The sequence below is a fragment of the Pseudophryne corroboree genome, chromosome 3 (assembly GCF_028390025.1).
Source record: "Pseudophryne corroboree isolate aPseCor3 chromosome 3, aPseCor3.hap2, whole genome shotgun sequence".
NCBI lineage: Eukaryota > Metazoa > Chordata > Amphibia > Anura > Myobatrachidae > Pseudophryne > Pseudophryne corroboree.
Window position 1 is genome coordinate 489,153,633 of NC_086446.1, and position 19,234 is coordinate 489,172,866.

Sequence of the window (19,234 nt, forward strand, 5' to 3'; positions counted from 1 at the left end):
GACATAGAAATTGATGGCAGATATGAAGCAACTAGAAATTCAGTGCATTAAATTACAATTTTTATTAAAAAAATGGGATTCACTGGATAAGATGACCAGGCAGAGAAAACCAGATGTCTGGCTTGCGCATATTATCTTCATAATCTGATCTACTTCACTATGGGGTCTATTTATGAAGGTGAGATAAGCCCTTTTGCCAGGTGAAACAGCTATGTGCATGCGTGCCGTGAAGGTCAGCAATTCTTTTTGGCGGTAACACCAAGCAAGGAGGGACGTTTTGCATAGTAAACTGCAGTGGTACAGTGCTTATTTGATACTTTTGCTGTATCAGTAGTAAACAGACTACTAGATGCTGTTTAACTGATTCAAATATCGTGTCTCACCTTCCAGCAGGATATCAACAAACTACAAGACCCAATAGAAACATACTTCCCTCTCCTCTGCCAAAAAGTGTATCCAGTTAACAGGAGCCGGCCCCTTGCTCTGTAACAGAAAGTGTTACTGATGCCAATATAACCCGGATGATGTTCTGTCACACAATTCATCACGTAAATATTGTCATTGACACATCATGTGATATTAATGCACACAATGTTTGGGGGAGGGTACTTAGGAGTAAGGTCTGCCTATAGGAGGAGATGGGAAAGAGGAGGCAACTTTGAGAAAGAATTCCCAGGCAGGACCTGCCCATGTAGGACATGAGTAGAATTGTCCATGCCCCTGTCTGTGTAGCGGGTAATCCATATATGATGTGATTGTGTTCCTGTAGGATGCTAGGAAGGTGGGGGTGAGGAAGATGGGGAGGTGTCAATGCAGACTGAGAAGATAATGCACAGAAATGGGATGTGGTCAGTGGGATGGAGGAGATGTCAGGGGGAGGAGGTGAAAAACAACATATAATAATACTACAGAAGAAATGGAGGGGTGCGGTGGAGACAGAGGAGGACACGGAAGGAACCCGGGGAAGCACTGAGCAGCAGTAGTGTGTACGGCAGAAGGAGATGGCGGGAGATGTGGCCATGTCGCTCAGGAGGAGGAGAGGATCCTCCAGACATGAGCATGGATGGAAGGAGCAGGCAGGGACAGACACGGAGGAGGAGGAGGAGGAGATGGAGGTGGAGAGTGGGCAAATGGAGGTGGGACGCTCCATGCCAGAAGGAGGGATGGCCGTGGAGGAGGTGACCATGAGGAGATGGAGGTGGAGAGTGGGCAGCGATGGAGGTGGGAATCTCCATGGGAGAAGGAGGGATGGCCATGGAGGAGGAGGAGACCCTCCAGCATCTTAGCTGGGCCGCTGACGTCACGGCTTCTGGCGGGGCCTGTCCCCTGAAGGATTGAGCTCAGCCGGGGAAACAGCCAGCTCTCAGTCCGCTGACATGGAGCTGGAAGACGGCATGGTGTACCAGGAAGACCCGGGCAGCTCCGCTGTCATGTCTGAGCGGGTGTCCGGCCTGGCCGGCTCCATTTACCGCGAGTTCGAGCGGCTGATCGGGAAGTATGACGAGGACGTGGTGAAGGAACTGATGCCGCTGGTAGTGGCCGTGCTGGAGAACCTGGACGCGGTGTTTGCCGAGAACCAGGAGCATGAGGTGGAGCTGGAGCTGCTGAAGGAGGACAACGAGCAGCTCATCACACAGTACGAGAGGGAGAAGGCGCTGAGGAAACACGCCGAGGAGGTGTGGGGGGGACTCCGCTTACTAGGCCTCATGTGCCGGGGACCCCTGTTCTCTCTTCCCCCTTCTTCCAGCTGTGCCCCCGTTTCCCTCCACACCCCTACTTTAGCTATCCGTGTATGCTCCCGACAGCTGCTCCTGCTTTCTTTTATATGCCTATTACTAACCCCCCAGCCCCACTTCCCAGCCTGCCCAACCTATGGTACAAGTGCCCTGTAATGCCCAATACTCCCCAACTCATTGCCCTCTAGTTACTAACTCCCCCAACCTTGTTATTGGCACTGGCTCTACTACCAATACCTTCTCCTGCCCCATTACTAAAACTCCCCAACCTAGTACCAATACTCCCCATTCCTTCTCCTGCCCCATTACTAATACTCCCCAACCTAGTACCAATACTCCCCATCCCTTCTCCTGCCCCATTACTAATACCACTTTCACACCATCTGAAGGCGGGTCGTACACGGGAGCTCCCAGTGTGCGACCCGCATCAATACCCCTTTCACACCACAGACTTCAACCCGGCATATTGCCAAGTTGGTGATGCGACGCTCGGAGATCACATGATCTCCAAGCGCTGCCTGTCCACACACTGAACAGGAAATGGGTCGCACTGACCCGGCTCCTGTTCACACTGCACAGCGAGCCGGGTTGAATATGAGTTCAACCGTGCTCGCTAACCGTGTTGAAATACCGGATCGCTGATCAGTCTATTGCCCCTGGTACCTTTCACACCGCACAGGAACACTGGTTATGCGCGCTCATGTGCCAATAACCCGTGTTCAAAGCTGCTGGTGTGAAAGGGGTATAATACTCCCCATCCCTTCTCCTGCCCCATTACTAATACTCCCCAACCTAGTACCAATACTCCCCAACTCATTGCCCTCTAGTTACTAACTCCCCCAACCGTATTTTTGGCACTGCGCACACACTGGTTCTACTCCCTATCCCTTCTCCTGCCCCATTACTAATACTCCCAAACCTAGTACCAATACTCCCCATCCTTTCGGGTTGGGTATGCGTGACCGGTGGTAGGGATACTGGCGGTCAGCATACTGGCACCGGGATCCATGGCGAGCGCAACTGAGCCCCTTGCAGACACTAGTGGCAATAGACCCTGTATGTCGGGATCATGTGTGTCGGCATTTTAAGCAGTCGAGATTAAGGCGTCGGAATCCCGACTGACTGTAACATAACCGCATCCCATCCCTTCTCCTGCCCTATTACTAATACTCCCCAACCTAGTACCAATACTGCCCATCCCTTCTCCTACCCCATTTCCAATACTCCCCATCCCTTCTCCTACCCCATTTCCAATACTCCCCATCCCTTCTCCTACCCCATTTCCAATACTCCCCATCCCTTCTCCTACCCCATTTCCAATACTCCCCATCCCTTCTCCTACCCCATTTCCAATACTCCCAAACATAACACCTATACTACCTATTCCTTCTCCTACCCCATTACTAATACTTCCAAACCTAGTACCAATACGTCCATCCCTTCTACCCCAGGCATTCACAACCTCGGTCCTCAAGGCACACTAAAAGTGCAGGTTTCAGTGATCTCCAGGCTTCAGCACAGAAGGTTGACTCAGAATAACTGAGGTACTAATTAAGCCACCCATGGTCAAGCATGAAAATCACAAAAACCTGGGCTGTTAGTGTGCCTTGAGGACCGTGGTTGGGAATGCCTGTCCAACCCTATTACTAATGGTATCCGGACTTCAGGTCGACATTGGATATGTCGACACTGCCATTGGGGCGACATGAACAAGGTCGACATGAGTTTTTTCCCACTTTTTTTTTTTTTGGGGGGGGGGCTTTTTCATACTTTACGATCCACGTGGACTAAGGTTGGGAACGGTAACCTGTGCCGAGTGCAGCGAGGCACCTTGCCCGCAGCATGGCGTGCAAAGCGAGCCATGCAAGGGGACGCGGTGCACTGATTTGGGTTCTCCGTCACTTGATGGAGAAAACGACACCAAAAAAACATAACTCATGTTGACCTTCTTCGTGTCGACCTAATGGCAGTGTTGACCTATTTCTGGTTTTGACCTATCCACTGTCGACCAATGGGTGTCGACCTAGAGGCCCATACCAACTACTAATACTCCCCATCCCTTCTCCTACCCCATTACTAATACTCCCCAACATAGCACCAATACTCCCCATCCCTTCTCCAGTCATACCCTATTACTAATACTACCCAACCTAGCACCAATACTCCCCATCCCTTCTCCAGTCCTACCCCATTACTAATACTCCCCAACCTAGCACCAATACTCCCCATCCCTTCTCCAGTCCTACCCCATTACTAATACTCCCCAACCTAGCACCAATACTCCCCATCCCTTCTCCAGTCCTACCCCATTACTAATACTCCCCAACCTAGCACCAATACTCCCCATCCCTTCTTCTACTGCCTTACTAATACTCCCAACCACTGACATAAGTGTTTACCAATCTAATATGAATATGCTCCAATTCCTTCACCCTTGTTAGTAGTCCCCAAATTTAGATACATTTATTCACTCATTTAAGGCTAATACCCTTCAGTTGCATATATGTATCCATATAATAGTAAAACACCCATAGTTACCTCCTGTTGCTGATCATCTCCAATTTCTCATGTGTTCATCCCTCTTCCATCAATATACTCCAATTCCTTCTCTTACAGTATGTGTTCATGGTATTAAGGCTAATTTCTGTATTATTCATTGTATACATCCCTTTAATACAGAAAATATTTTATAATACGTGGAGGGGATACCCTGCTTGTTGTAAGAGTCTTCAGCCCATTTCTATAAACTCGGATTTATAGCACGGACTCATCAGTTATTCCCTCTAATGCACCTGTAGATCTGAAACGTACATAATCGTTTCTGTTAGGTTTAACCTTGTTTTCATTACTTGTGAAACTAATTTAACTAATATTAAAGGTTCTATCCTAGAGTGTATCACAGTACATCTGATATTAATGATAAATCATTGTTTTTATAGTGTTGTTCCTCTTTCCTATAGTCATAGCTGAACTCTTTTATGATAATTGCACCAATGTCATAACAGGCACTCCGATAAGCCTGCCATGGTAGATTGTCTGCCCCACCTTCCTTTTGAATTGGCCGAGTGTATGGATAGAAAGTGGCTTTCGAAAGCCCACATTTTTAATTTCGCAGGTAATTTTTTATGTCCGTTTTTTCCTCCGAGGAAAGGCCAGAATCCTCCGTTACTGTGTTAGTAATCAGTGCTGCACTGTATTAAAGGACCTCTCTTCCTACTGTTAGGCTAGGAAGTCATGTGCTCTTCACTTGGAGACTCTGTACTTCACCTCCTGTCTCTGGCATGTGAGTTTTTATGTGGCAGGAAGTTCTGCAACTGTCTGGCCTTCCCTGATTGTTTGTGGTTGAAAAGATTCATGTTGTAACTTTTTTTTTTTTTTTTTTAACTTTTTTTCTTCTATTATAGTGTAATACAATGCTAACTGTATCAATCTTTATATAATTAATGTTTTGTATATAGTATAGTGTCAACATAATCTGCAATGATGTACTTGAACAGCTGTTTATTTGTGCTATATAATTAAAGTGCAGTGTCATTCAGTGTTTAATGTTTCAAGTATTTTCACGATCGCGGTGAGAACATAGTACCTCTTTTCCGCCAAACTTATAACCTGGGTTATTGCCATGGCAACCTGGGAGGGTCCAAGGTTGGTGTAAAAGGGTCTACCTGGGTTGCGTCACTCGGGAATGCGATCCTGGTAGCCACCAGGGTTGAGCCCGGCATTGACCCGGGTAGCTTGTTGTGTGACTTGGGTCATCTGATCCGGGTCACACTAAAAGCATATGGAGAGCTGGATCACAAGGCGCTTGGAGAAAGGCACAGGGAAGACCTGGCAATAACATAGATAATGTCTTTAACCCCTTCAGTAAACTGTGGTGAGCCATGGGAAATACCATCTGACCCGCTAAAGCAGGGGGAGGAGCAAGGTCCAGAACATGGGACCCAAAGTATACCCTGATAGGCTCGCTTCGCTTGCCACAGGCAACTGAGGGGCAATGATGTTCATCAGTGTTTCACAGTTGACTGAAGAGGATTTAGCTGCTACCCAATAACCCAGGTCCAAGGTGCAGGTTGGAACCATGTCTAAAAATCCAGGTCACACCTGGCGTTTTGGTGGAAAAGGGGTAATAGTCATCTCTGATCAATATGGTTTGCAATTATCAGTTTATGTGATAAACTTTGCCTTAAATTAGGTTTTCTCACTTTTTTTTTGTTTAAAACATGTAGTAATAATGTTGTTTGTAAGTTGTTAGTGCTTAGCATTGCTCACATGTAGTGTTCATTCTAGCACCCTGCACTTGTCACAACATGTGTAGTTCCTCTTTCCTGCCTGGTGTATCGCTCTCTGTCTCTGGTGCTTCTAGCACACTCTGGTCTTTATCACAGAGCTGAGAAACAGGCCAGTGTGCTTAGAGGTACAAGAGCAGAGAGTGACACCCCAGGCAAGAAAGAGGAACTGCACACATTGTGGCAGGTGCATGGTGCTTGAATGAACACTACATATGCAACAGATAAAATTCAGACTGGAATACAAAAGGTAGAGGAAATGCTCCTTTTTAGAGAACTTGCATTCTAGCTGGAAAAGGGCAGTGCTGAGACAAGAGAAACAAGTTTGATTTGGAATGGAAATTGGGATGTTTTTGAGTGTGATTCTGATAAAAGTGAGTTTTCAGAGAGAAATTAAAGATTTGAGGTTTGGGGTAGAGTCTAATTAAGTGTGACATACCCACTTGTGATGGTAACTGTTTACAATGCACCCCGATATAGGGGGTAATTCCAAGTTGATCGCAGCAGGAAATGTTTTAGCAGTTGGGCAAAACCATGTGCACTGCAGGGGAGGCAGATATAACATGTGCAGAAAGAGTTAGATTTGGGTGGGTTATTTTATTTCTGTGCAGGGTAAATACTGGCTGCTTTATTTTTACACTGCAAATTAGATTGCAGATTGAACACACCACACCCAAATCTAACTCTCTCTGCACATGTTCTATCTGCCTCCCCTGCAGAGCACATGGTTTTGCCCAATTGCTATAAAAAATCCTGCTGCGATCAACTTGGAATTACCCCCATAGTGTGCTCATTTAAGCATGTAAATGTTTTCCAAATACCACTACACGATGTGTGTATCCAGTGATGGTGCTGCAACGATGGGTTGACAGAGGATGTTGACAACAACATGCATCGTCCGTGACATGGTGCGTACACACTAGACGATTTTAGTGATGTCGTTCCGACCTGTCTGAGTTGGCTACATCGTTACAAATATCGTCTAGTGTGTACCTAGATTAATACTCACAGAAGCTTTGAAAATTATCTGAATAAAAGCAAAAAAAAAAATTTACTTTCCTAGCAGATTGTAAATTTTGGTATTTTCTTACAATCTGGATGTTTATAGCTCACAACAAATTTCAGTTTGCTTCCAAACCTACCAAGCTCCAGAATGCGATGCCGGTGGGCGGCATTACCTAGTAGCAGCCTATGTGCTACTTTTTTCTGCTCCCACCTGAGAGGGATCCAATTGGATCCTTCCCAGTGGCCACGGCTTCACTCTGCAGAGGGTCAGATTCTAAAACCCTGCAGTGCACACTCCACAAAAGACGTCTCTTATTGGGAGAGCTGCCCTTTGCGATAGTAATCGCATAAGCACATATGCCTTTAGTATGTATGCAGTAAGTGGCGGGTTGTACCGTATCGCTTTACAGAGAATATTTTTGCCCGTTCACAGCAGTCCCTGCCCCAGTGGAGCTTACAATCTTCATTCCCTACCACATGTACATGCACACATATGGGCTAGGGTTAATTTTTTTTTGGAGCCAATTAACCTACCAAGATTGTAGGAGGAAACCGGAGTACCCGGAGGAAACCCACACTAGCACGGGGAGACTATGCAAGCCGTGGTGGGAATTTAACCCATTACCTCAGTGCTTTGAGGCAGTAATACTAACCATTACACCATCTGTACTAACCTATAAAATTTGGCCCGATGCGAACGACTACACTGATTTACATCAACCAATACTATCTCAAAAACAGCCGATATACACTGCATACACTACCCAATAATCCACTCCAAAGGATCCTTTAGATTCCAAATTGTCTCATTGACAGTGGGCCTAATTCAGTGATATACGCAAACACAATGGTATACATACTTCTCGGTTGTGCAGATCGGGTTCTGTACCACGGAGTGCAGTGCGGCTGCAGAAGGGGAGTCTGCAGCCATTTGTGGTGGGAAGGGGCACGTTTTACTAAACAATTGCGTGTCAGCCCTGTTTTGTAGGTATGCAGAGGCCAGGGTCTGCGTTTTCTGACAGAGCTCCACCAGCCCCAGCAGCGTGAAAACACCAGCCATCCTAAGCAGGGTGGGAGAAAAAAATAAGTTTAAAATAAAAAAAGCTTTTTTTTGGGAAGGGGGGGAGGTTTAAAGCAGGTTGTTGTTGTTGTTGTTGTTTTTTTTTTTTTTTGTGTTTTAGTGAAAAAGAAATGTAATCATGTATTACAAGCCTTGAACAACCATGTTTCTCTAACGTCCTAGAAGATGCTGGGACTCCGTAAGGACCATGGGGTATAGACGGGCTCCGCAGGAGACATGGGCACTTTAAGAAAGACTTTGACTCTGGGTGTGCACTGGCTCCTCCCTCTATGCCCCTCCTCCAGACCTCAGTTTGAGACTGCCCAGAGGAGGATGGGTGCACTGCAGGGAGCTCTCCTGAGTCTCCTGCTAAGAAAGTATCTTTGTTAGGTTTTTTATTTTCAGGGAGCACTGCTGGCAACAGACTCCCTGCATCGAGGGACTGAGGAGAGAGGAGCAGACCTACTTAAATGATAGGCTCTGCTCCTTAGGCTACTGGACACCATTAGCTCCAGAGGGATTGGAACACAGGTTCGTCCTGGGCGTTCATCCCGGAGCCACGCCGCCACCGTCCTCACAGAGCCGGAAGAAAGAAGGCTTCAAAGGCGGCAGAAGACTTCGTGAGCTTCACTGAGGTAACGCACAGCACTGCAGCTGTGCGCCATTGCTCCCATACACCTCACATACTCCGGTCACTGTAAGGGTGCAGGGGGGGTGGGGGGGGGGCGCCCTGGGCAGCAATATAAACCTCTCCTATGGCAAAATGAATTATATACATGTACAGGTGGGCACTGTACATGTATATTAAAGAGCCCCCGCCATGTTTTACATATTTTGAGTGGGACAGAAGCCCGCCGCCGAGGGGGCGGGGCTTCTCCCTCAGCACTCACCAGCGCCATTTTTTCTCCACAGCACCGCTGAGAGGAAGCTCCCCGGACTCTCCCCTGCTTGACACACGGTGAAAGAGGGTTTTAAAGTAGAGGGGGGGCACATAATTGGCGCGCATATATACTATAACAGCGCTACTGGGTAAACATTCTGTGTTTTTTCCTGGGTCATATAGCACTGGGGTGTGTGCTGGCATACTCTCTCTCTGTCTCCAAAGGGCCTAAAAGGGGAACCTGTCTTCAGAAAAGAGATTCCCTGTGTGTGTGGAGTGTGTCGGTACGTGTGTGTCGACATGTTTGACGATGAAGGCTCACCTAAGGAGGAGGGGGAGTGCATGATTGTCAGGTCGCCGTCGGCAACGCCGACACCGGGCTGGATGGATATGTGGAATGTCTTGAATGCTAATGTAAATTTATTACATAAGAGATTAGACAAAGCTGAGGCTAGGGAACAGTCAGGTAGTCAGACCGTGCCTGTCCCAGTGGCACCGGGACCTTCCGGTTCTCAAAAGCGCACATTATCCCAGATCACTGACACAGATACCGACACGGATTCAGATTCCAGTGTCGACTATGAGGATGCAAAGTTACAGCCAAAAGTGGCTAAGGGTATTCACGGAGGAACCCCCTGTCCCTGACACGAGGGTACACATGTATAAAGAGAAAAAACCTGAGGTCACCTTTCCGTCCTCATATGAGCTAAGCGAATTGTGCGAAAAGACTTGGGACTCCAGACAGGAGATTACAAGTTTCCAAGAGGATTCTTATGGCGTATCCCTTCCCACAAAAGGACAGGATACGATGGGAATCTTCGCCTAAAGTAGACAAGGCGTTGACACGCTTATCAAAGAAGATAGCACTGCCATCCCAGGATACGGCTACCCTCAAGGATCCTGCTGATCGTAAGCAGGAAGTTACCATGAAGTACATTTACACACATTCTGGTACTATTATTAGACCGGCTATGGCATCGGCCTGGGTTTGTAGTGCTGTCGCAGCATGGACAGATTCCTTATCTACGGAGATTGAGACCCTAGATAAAGATACCATTTTAGTGACCCTAGGGCATATCAAGGATGCTGCGTTATATATGAGGGATGCTCAAAGAGACATTTGTTTACTAAGCTCCAGAATAAATGCTATGTCTATTTCTGCTAGGCGACTCTTGTGGACCTGGCAGTGGATGGGGATGCCGACTCAAATCGGTATATGGAGTCGTTGCCTTACAAGGGGGAGGAGTTGTTTGGTGAAGGCCTCTCGGACCTTGCCTCTACTGCTACAGCAGGTAAATCGAATTTTTTGCCTTATGTTCCCCCGCAACCTAAGAAGGCGCCGCATTACCAAATGCAGTCCTTTTTTTCCAATAAAAACAAAAAGGTACGGGGTTCGTCCTTTCTTGCCAGAGGTAAAGGCAGGGGAAAAAAGCTGCACACAGCTAGTTCCCAGGAGCAGAAGTCCTCCCCTTCGTCTGCAAAATCCACCGCATGATGCTGGGGCTTCCCTGGGGGAGTCGGCTCAAGTGGGGGCACGTCTTCGATTTTTCAGCCACATCTGGGTCCACTCACAGGTGGATCCCTGGGCAATAGAGATTGTTTCTCGGGGATACAAGCTGGTTTTTAAAATCGGCCCTACCAGCTTCTCCTTCAGAGAGGGAGTTAGTGTTAAATGCAATTCAAAAATTGTGTCTTCAGCAGGTGATAATCAAGGTTCCCCTTCTGCAACAAGGGAAGGGGTATCACTCAACCCTGTTTGTGGTCCCGAAACCGGACGGTTCGGTCAGACCCATTTTGAATTTAAAATCCCTGAACCTGTACTTAAAAAGGTTCAAGTTCAAGATGGAATCGCTCAGAGCGGTCATCGCCAGCCTGGAGGGGGGGGTTGGATGGTTTCCCTGGACATAAAGGATGCATACCTTCATGTTCCGATATTCCCTCCTCATCAGGCGTTCCTGAGATTTGCGGTACAGGACTGTCCTTACCAATGTCAGACGTTGCCGTTTGCGCTTTCCACGGCCCCAAGGATTTTTACCAAGGTAATGGCGGAGATGATGGTGCTCCTGCGCAAGCAGGGTGTCACAATTATCCCAAACTTGGACGATCTCCTCATAAAGGCGAGAGGACGTTACAGCAACACGGCTGGATTCTCAATATTCTGAAGTCGCAGCTGGTTCCTACCTTTTGGTTCTGACCTTTTTGGGCCTGATTCTGGACACAGACCAGAAAAAGGTTTTTCTTCCGATGGAAAAGGCTCAGGAGCTCATGGCTCTGGTCAAGAACTTATTAAAGCCAAATACGGTTTCAGTGCATCACTGCACACGTGTCCTGGGGAAGATGGTGGCGTCTTACGAGGCCATCCCCTTCGGCAGGTTCCATGCGAGGACTTTTCAATGGGACCTACTGGACAAGTGGTCCGGGTCTCATCTACACATGCATCAAAGGATCGTTCTGTCTCCCAGAGCCAGGGTATCTCTCCTGTGGTGGCTGCACAGTGCTCACCTCCTAGAGGGCCGCAGGTTCGGCATTCAGGACTGGATCCTGGTGACCACGGACGCAAGCCTCTGAGGTTGGGGAGCAGTCACACTGGGAAGAAATTTTCAAGGTCTCTGGTCAAGTCTAGAGACTTGTCTTCACATCAACGTCCTGGAATTGAGGGCCATATACAACTCCCTACGACAAGCGGAGGCATTGCTTCGCGACAAGCCAGTCCTGATTCAGTCGGACAATGTCACAGCAGTAGCTCATGTAAACCGCCAAGGCGGCACAAGGAGCAGGGTGGCAATGGCAGAAGCCACCAGAATTCTTCGCTGGGCGGAAGGTCATGTAAGCGCACTGTCAGCAGTGTTCATTCCGGGAGTGGACAACTGGGAAGCGGACTTCCTCAGCAGACACGACCTGCATCCGGGAGAGTGGGGACTTCATCAGGAAGTCTTCGCACAGATCGTGGGTCAGTGGGGACTGCCCTAAATAGACATGATGGCGTCCCGTCTCAACAAAAAGTTAAAGCGGTATTGCGCCAGATCAAGAGACCCTTAGGCGGTAGCGGTAGACGCCCTGGTGACACCTTGGGTGTTCAGGTCGGTCTATGTGTTTCCTCCTCTTCCTCTCATACCCAAGGTGTTGAGAATAATAAGACAAAGAGGAGTGAGAGCAATCCTCGTGGCTCCGGATTGGCCACGAAGGACTTGGTATCCAGATCTGCAGGAGTTGCTCACAGAAGATCCGTGGCCTCTTCCTCTACGGCAGGACCTTCTGCAACAAGGGCCCTGTCTGTTCCAAGACTTACCGCGGTTGCGTTTGATGGCATGGCGGTTGAACGCCGGATCCTAGCGGAAAAAGGTATTCCGGATGAGGTCATTCCTACCCTGATCAAGGCTAGGAAGGACGTGACATCGAAACATTATCACAGCATATGGAGAAAATATGTTTCTTGGTGTGAGGCCAGGAATTCTCCTACGGAGGAGTTCCATTTGGGCCGTCTCCTTCACTTCCTTCAGACTGGAGTGAATTTGGGCCTAAAATTAGGGTCCATAAGGGTTCAAATTTCGACCTTATCCATTTTCTTTCAAAAAGAATTGGCTTCTCTTCCTGAAGTACAGACTTTTGTAAAGGGAGTACTGCATATTCAGCCCCCGTTTGTGCCTCCGGTGGCGCCTTGGGACCTTAATGTGGTGTTAAGTTTCCTTAAGTCACATTGGTTTGAACCTCTCAACACGGTGGAGTTGAAATACCTCACTTGGAAGGTGGTCATGTTGTTAGCCTTGGCTTCAGCAAGGCGAGTTTCGGAACTAGCGGCTTTGTCACATAAAAGCCCCTATCTGGTTTTTCATGTGGATAGGGCGGAATTGAGGACTCGTCCTCATTTCCTTCCTAAGGTGGTCTCATCTTTTCATATGAACCAACCTATTGTTGTGCCTGTGGCTACGCGTGACTTGGAGGATTCCGAGTCCTTGGATGTGGTCAGGGCTTTGAAGATTTATGTGGCCAGAACAGCTAGGGTCAGGAAGACAGAAGCACTGTTTGTCCTGTATGCAGCCTACAAGGTTGGCGCTCCGGCTTCTAAGCAGACTATTGCTCGCTGGATCTGTAACACGATTCAGCAGGCGCATTCTACGGCAGGATTGCCGTTACCAAAATCGGTGAAGGCCCATTCCACTAGGAAGGTGGGCTCTTCTTGGGCGGCGGCCCGAGGGGTCTCGGCTTTACAGTTGTGCCGAGCAGCGACTTGGCCGGGTTCAAACACCTTTGCAAAGTTCTATAAGTTTGATACCCTGGCTGAGGAGGACCTCCTGTTTGCTCAATCGGTGCTGCAGAGTCATCCGCACTCTCCCGGCCGTTTGGGAGCTTTGGTATAATCCCCATGGTCCTTACGGAGTCCCAGCATCCTCTAGGACGTTAGAGAAAATAAGATTTTACACCTACCGGTAAATCTATTTCTCGTAGTCCGTAGAGGATGCTGGGCGCCCGTCCAAGTTGATCGCAGCAGGAAATTTTTTAGCAGTTGGGCAAAACCATGTGCACTGCAGGGGAGGCAGATATAACATGTGCAGAGAGAGTTAGATTTGGGTGGGTTATTTTGTTTCTGTGCAGGGTAAATACTGGCTGCTTTATTTTTACACTGCAATTTAGATTGCAGATTGAACACACCCCACCCAAATCTAACTCTCTCTGCACATGTTCTATCTGCCTCCCCTGCAGAGCACATGGTTTTGCCCAATTGCTAACAAGCTTGAATCTGCGATCAACTCAGAATTACCCCCCAAGTGCGGACTTCTCCTGCAAGACTTGTATATAGTTATTGCTTTAATAAGGGTTATGTTATAGTTTCATTGGTTTGGACTGGGACTATGTTGTTTGTTCATACTGTTAACTGGGTAGTTTATCACAAGTTATACGGTGTAATTGGTGTGGCTGGTATGAACCTTGCCCTTGGATTAACTAGAATCCTTTCCTCGTACTGTCCATCTCCTCTGGGCACAGTTTCTCTAACTGAGGTCTGGAGGAGGGGCATAGAGGGAGGAGCCAGTGCACACCCAGAGTCAGTCTTTCTTAAAGTGCCCATGTCTCCTGCGGAGCCCGTCTATACCCCATGGTCCTTACGGAGTCCCAGCATCCTCTACGGACTACGAGAAATAGATTTACCGGTAGGTGTAAAATCTTATTTTTTTTAATGCTTTCAAGCGATAATAATATTATTAGACTTTGATTTGTTACATATTTTATTAAAATCTATTTCTTTTCAGCTTCTTATTCTTATTACATCTGAATAAATACATAATATATATGTGTAAACATATTAACCACTTAACTGGCATGGTCAGATTACATGCGCTGGCCTACTGTGTCCCCCAGTTTTTGACGAGGAGATCCGTTCTGCAGATTTTTCCGAAAAACAATGTTACCAACGGTTTTGAAGGGATAATAGTCAGATTTTTTTTTTTTTTTAGAAGTCATGGGTCGTGCCTGGAGCATATTAAATTTTGTTTCTCTGACGTCCTAGTGGATGCTGGGGACTCCGTAAGGACCATGGGGAATAGACTGCTCCGCAGGAGACTGGGCACAATTAAAGAAAGATTCAGGAGTATCTGGTGTGCCCTGGCTCCTCCCCCTATGACCCTCCTCCAGACCTCCGTTAGATTTCTGTGCCCGGCCGAGCTGGATGCACACTAGGAGGCTCTCCTGAGCTCCTAGAAAGAAAGTATATTTTAGGTTTTTTATTTTACAGTGAGACCTGCTGGCAACAGGCTCACTGCAACGAGGGACTAAGGGGAGAAGAAGCGAACCTACCTAACTGGTGGTAGCTTGGGCTTCTTAGGCTACTGGACACCATTAGCTCCAGAGGGATCGCACACAGGACCCGACCTCGTCGTCCGGTCCCGGAGCCGCGCCGCCGTCCCCCTTACAGAGCCAGAAGCAAGAAGTGTCCGGAAAATCGGCGACTGAAGACTTCTGTCTTCTCCAAGGTAGGGCACAGCACTGCAGCTGTGCGCCATTGCGCCTCATGCACACCACACACTCCGGTCACTGATGGGTGCAGGGCGCTGGGGGGGGGCGCCCTGAGCAGCAATATTAACACCTTGGCTGGCAAAACTGACACCATATATAGCCCTAGAGGTTATATAGGTGTAAATTACCCCTGCCAGATTTACACAAACAGCGGGAGAGAGCCCGCCGAAAAAGGGGCGGAGCCATCTTCCTCAGCACACTGGTGCCATTTTCCCTCACAGCTCCGCTGGAAGGATCGCTCCCTGGCTCTCCCCTGCAGTCCTGCACTACAGAAAGGGTAAAAAAGAGAGGGGGGGCAATAAATTTAGGCGCAGTATATATAATACAAGCAGCTATAGGGGAAAACACTCTGTATAGTGATATCCCTGTGTTATATAGCGCTCTGGTGTGTGCTGGCATACTCTCCCTCTGTCTCCCCAAAGGGCTTTGTGGGGTCCTGTCCTCTGTCAGAGCATTCCCTGTGTGTGTGCTGTGTGTCGGTACTGATGTGTCGACATGTATGATGAGGATAATGATGTGGAGGCAGAGCAAATGCCTGTGAATGTGATGTCACCCCCTGCGGGGTCGACACCTGTGTGAATGGACTTATGGAAGGAATTACGTGACCGTGTCAGCTCCTTACATGAAAGGTTTGATGACATAGGACAGCCGGCTACTCAGCTTGTGCCTGTCCAAGCGTCTCAAATGTCATCAGGGGCTTTAAAACGCCCGCTACCTCAGATGGCAGACACAGATGTTGACACGGATACCGACTCCAGTGTCGACGACGATGAGACTAGTGTACCTTCCAATAGGGCCACCCGTTACATGATTGAGGCAATGAAAAATTTATTACACATTTCTGATAGTACCCCAGGTACCACAAAAAAGGCTATTATGTTTGGTGAGAAAAAACTACCAGTAGTTTTTCCTGCATCTGAGGAATTAAATGAGGTGTGTGAGGAAGCGTGGACTTCCCCCGATAAGAAATTGATAATTTCTAAACGATTATTGGCAGTGTACCCTTTCCCGCCAGAGGATAGGTCACGTTGGGGAAACACCCCCTAGGGTAGATAAAGCTCTTACACGTTTATCAAAAAAGGTGGCACTACCGTCTCCGGATACGGCCGCCCTAAAGGAACCTGCTGAGAGAAAGCAGGAGGCTACCCTAAAAGCTATATATACACACACGGGCATTATATTGCGACCAGCGATTGCATCGGCATGGATGTGCAGTGCTGCTGCTGCGTGGTCAGATTCCCTGTCGGATAATATTGATACTCTGGATAGGGACAATATTTTGCTGACAATAGAGCATATAAAAGACGCTGTCTTATACATGCGTGATGCACAGAGGGATATTTGCTGGCTGGCATCAAAAATAAGCGCAATGTCCATTGCCGCCAGAAGGGGGTTATGGACTCGGCAGTGGTCAGGTGATGCCGATTCAAAAAGGCACATGGAAGTTTTGCCTTATAAGGGGGTGGAACTGTTTGGGGATGGTCTTTCAGATCTCGTTTCCACAGCTACGGCTGGGAAATCGACATTTTTGCCACAGGCTACCCCACAGCAAAAGAAAGCACCGTATTATCAAGTACAGTCCTTTCGGCCCCATAAAAACAAGAGGGCTAGAGGCGCATCTTTTCTGCCGAGAGGCAGAGGTAGAGGGAAAAAACTGCAGCATACAGCCAGTTCCCAAGAGCAGAAGTCCTCCCCCGCGTCCGGTAAGTCCACAGCATGACGCTGGGGCTTCACAGGCGGACCCGGGTACGGTGGGGGCCCGTCTCAGAATTTTCAGCGCACAGTGGGCTCTCTCACAGGTGGATCCCTGGATCCTTCAAGTAGTATCTCAGGGGTACAGGCTGGAATTCGAGGCGATTCCCCCCCGCCGTTTCCTAAAATCTGCCTTACCAGCAACTCCCTCTGCCAGGGAGGCAGTGTTGGTGGCTATCCAAAAACTGTATTCACAGCAAGTGATTGTCAAGGTACCCCTCCTTCAACAAGGAAAGGGTTACCATTCCACAATGTTTGTGGTACCGAAACCGGACGGTTCGGTGAGACCCATCTTAAATCTAAAATCCTTGAACACTTATATCAAAAGATTCAAGTTCAAGATGGAATCGCTCAGGGCGGTTATTGCGAGCCTGGACGAGGGGGATTACATGGTCTCCCTGGACATCAAGGATGCCTACCTGCATGTCCCCATTTACCCTCCTCGCCAGGAGTACCTCAGGTTTGTGGTACAGGACTGTCACTATCAGTTCCAGACGCTGCCGTTTGGGTTATCCACGGCACCGAGGGTCTTTACCAAGGTAATGGCCGAAATGATGATACTCCTTTGGAAGAAGGGGGTTTTAATTATCCCGTACTTGGACGATCTCCTGATAAAGGCGAGGTCCAAGGAACAGTTGTTAGTAAGGGTAGCACTTTCTCGGGAAGTGCTGCAGCAGCACGGCTGGATTCTCAATATTCCAAAGTCACAGCTGGTCCCGACGACACGTCTTCTGTTCCTGGGAATGATTCTGGACACAGACCAGAAAAAAGTGTTTCTTCCAGTGGAAAAAGCTGAGGAGTTGTCATCTCTAGTCAGAAACCTCCTAAAACCAGGACAGGTGTCGGTACATCAATGCACGCGAGTCCTGGGAAAAATGGTAGCTTCGTACGAAGCAATTCCATTCGGAAGGTTCCACGCAAGGATTTTCCAGTGGGACCTGTTGGACCAATGGTCCGGGTCGCATCTCCAGATGCAGCAGCGGATGACCCTGTCGGCAAGGACCAGGGTGTCACTACTGTGGTGGCTGCAGAGGGCTCATCTACTAGAGGGCCGCAGATTCGGAATACAGGACTGGGTCCTGGTGACCACGGATGCCAGCCTTCGGGGCTGGGGAGCAGTCACACAGGGAAGAAATTTCCAAGGGCTGTGGTCAAATCAGGAGATTTCACTACACATAAATATCCTGGAGCTAAGAGCCATTTACAATGCCCTATGCCAAGCAAGTCCCCTGCTTCAAAACAAACCGGTTCTGATCCAATCAGACAACATCACGGCGGTCGCCCATGTAAACAAACAGGGCGGCACAAGAAGCAGGAGGGCAATGGCAGAAGCCACAAGGATTCTCCGATGGGCGGAAAATCACGTGCTAGCACTGTCAGCAGTGTTAATTCCGGGTGTGGACAACTGGGAAGCAGACTTCCTCAGCAGACACGACCTTCACCCGGGAGAGTGGGGGCTTCATCCAGAAGTCTTCCGATTGATTGTAAACCATTGGGAAAGACCACAGGTGGATATGATGGCGTCCCGCCTCAACAAAAAGCTAAAAAGATATTGCGTCAGGTCAAGGGACCCTCAGGCGATAGCTGTGGACGCTCTAGTGACACCGTGGGTGTACCAGTCGGTTTACGTGTTTCCCCCTCTGCCTCTTATTCCCAAGGTGCTGAGAATAATACGAAGGGGAAGAGTGAGAACTATACTCGTGGTTCCGGATTGGCCAAGAAGAACTTGGTACCCGGAACTTCAAGAGATGCTCTCAGAGGACCCATGGCCTCTACCGCTAAGGCGGGACCTGCTGCAGCAGGGGCCCTGCCTGTTCCAAGACTTACCGCGGCTGCGTTTGACGGCATGGCGGTTGAACGCCGGATCCTGAAGGAAAAAGGTATTCCGGAGGAAGTCATTCCTACCCTGATCAAGGCCAGGAAGGATGTGACTGCAACCCACTATCACCGCATTTGGCGGAAATATGTGGCTTGGTGTGAGGCCAGGAAGGCCCCAACGGAGGAATTTCAACTGGGTCGTTTCCTGCATTTCCTGCAAGCAGGGGTGACGATGGGCCTCAAATTGGGGTCCATTAAGGTCCAGATTTCGGCTCTGTCGATTTTTCTTTGAAAAGGAACTGGCTTCGTTGCCTGAAGTTCAGACCTTTGTCAAGGGAGTTCTGCATATTCAGCCTCCTTACGTGCCTCCTGTAGCACCTTGGGATCTCAATGTGGTTTTGGGATTCCTGAGGTCACATTGGTTCGAGCCACTTAAAACCGTGGATCTGAAATATCTCACGTGGAAAGTGGTCATGTTGTTGGCCCTGGCTTCGGCCAGGCGTGTATCAGAATTGGCGGCTTTGTCGTGTAAAAGCCCTTATCTGATTTTCCATATGGATAGGGCAGAGTTGAGGACTCCGTCCTCCGTTTCTCCCGAAGGTGGTATCAGCGTTTCACTTGAACCAACCTATTGTGGTGCCTGCGGCTACTAGGGACTTGGAGGATTCCAAGTTGCTGGACGTAGTCA

The 19,234-nt window shown here is 48.5% G+C and overlaps 1 protein-coding gene across 2 annotated transcripts in view; it reads left to right on the forward strand.

Annotated features, from left to right (window-relative positions):
• The first annotated feature begins 1,247 nt into the window (after positions 1-1,247).
• Positions 1,248-19,234, forward strand: part of SPAG9 (sperm associated antigen 9) — a 262,243-nt gene continuing 244,256 nt past the window's right edge. The window contains exon 1 of one of the 2 annotated variants that reach the window (XM_063960919.1): positions 1,248-1,676. In XM_063960919.1, coding sequence (XP_063816989.1) covers positions 1,377-1,676 — 300 coding nt within the window. In that variant the 5' untranslated portion in view covers positions 1,248-1,376. The remainder of the gene's footprint in view (positions 1,677-19,234) is intronic. The other variant, XM_063960920.1, reaches the window with a different exon arrangement.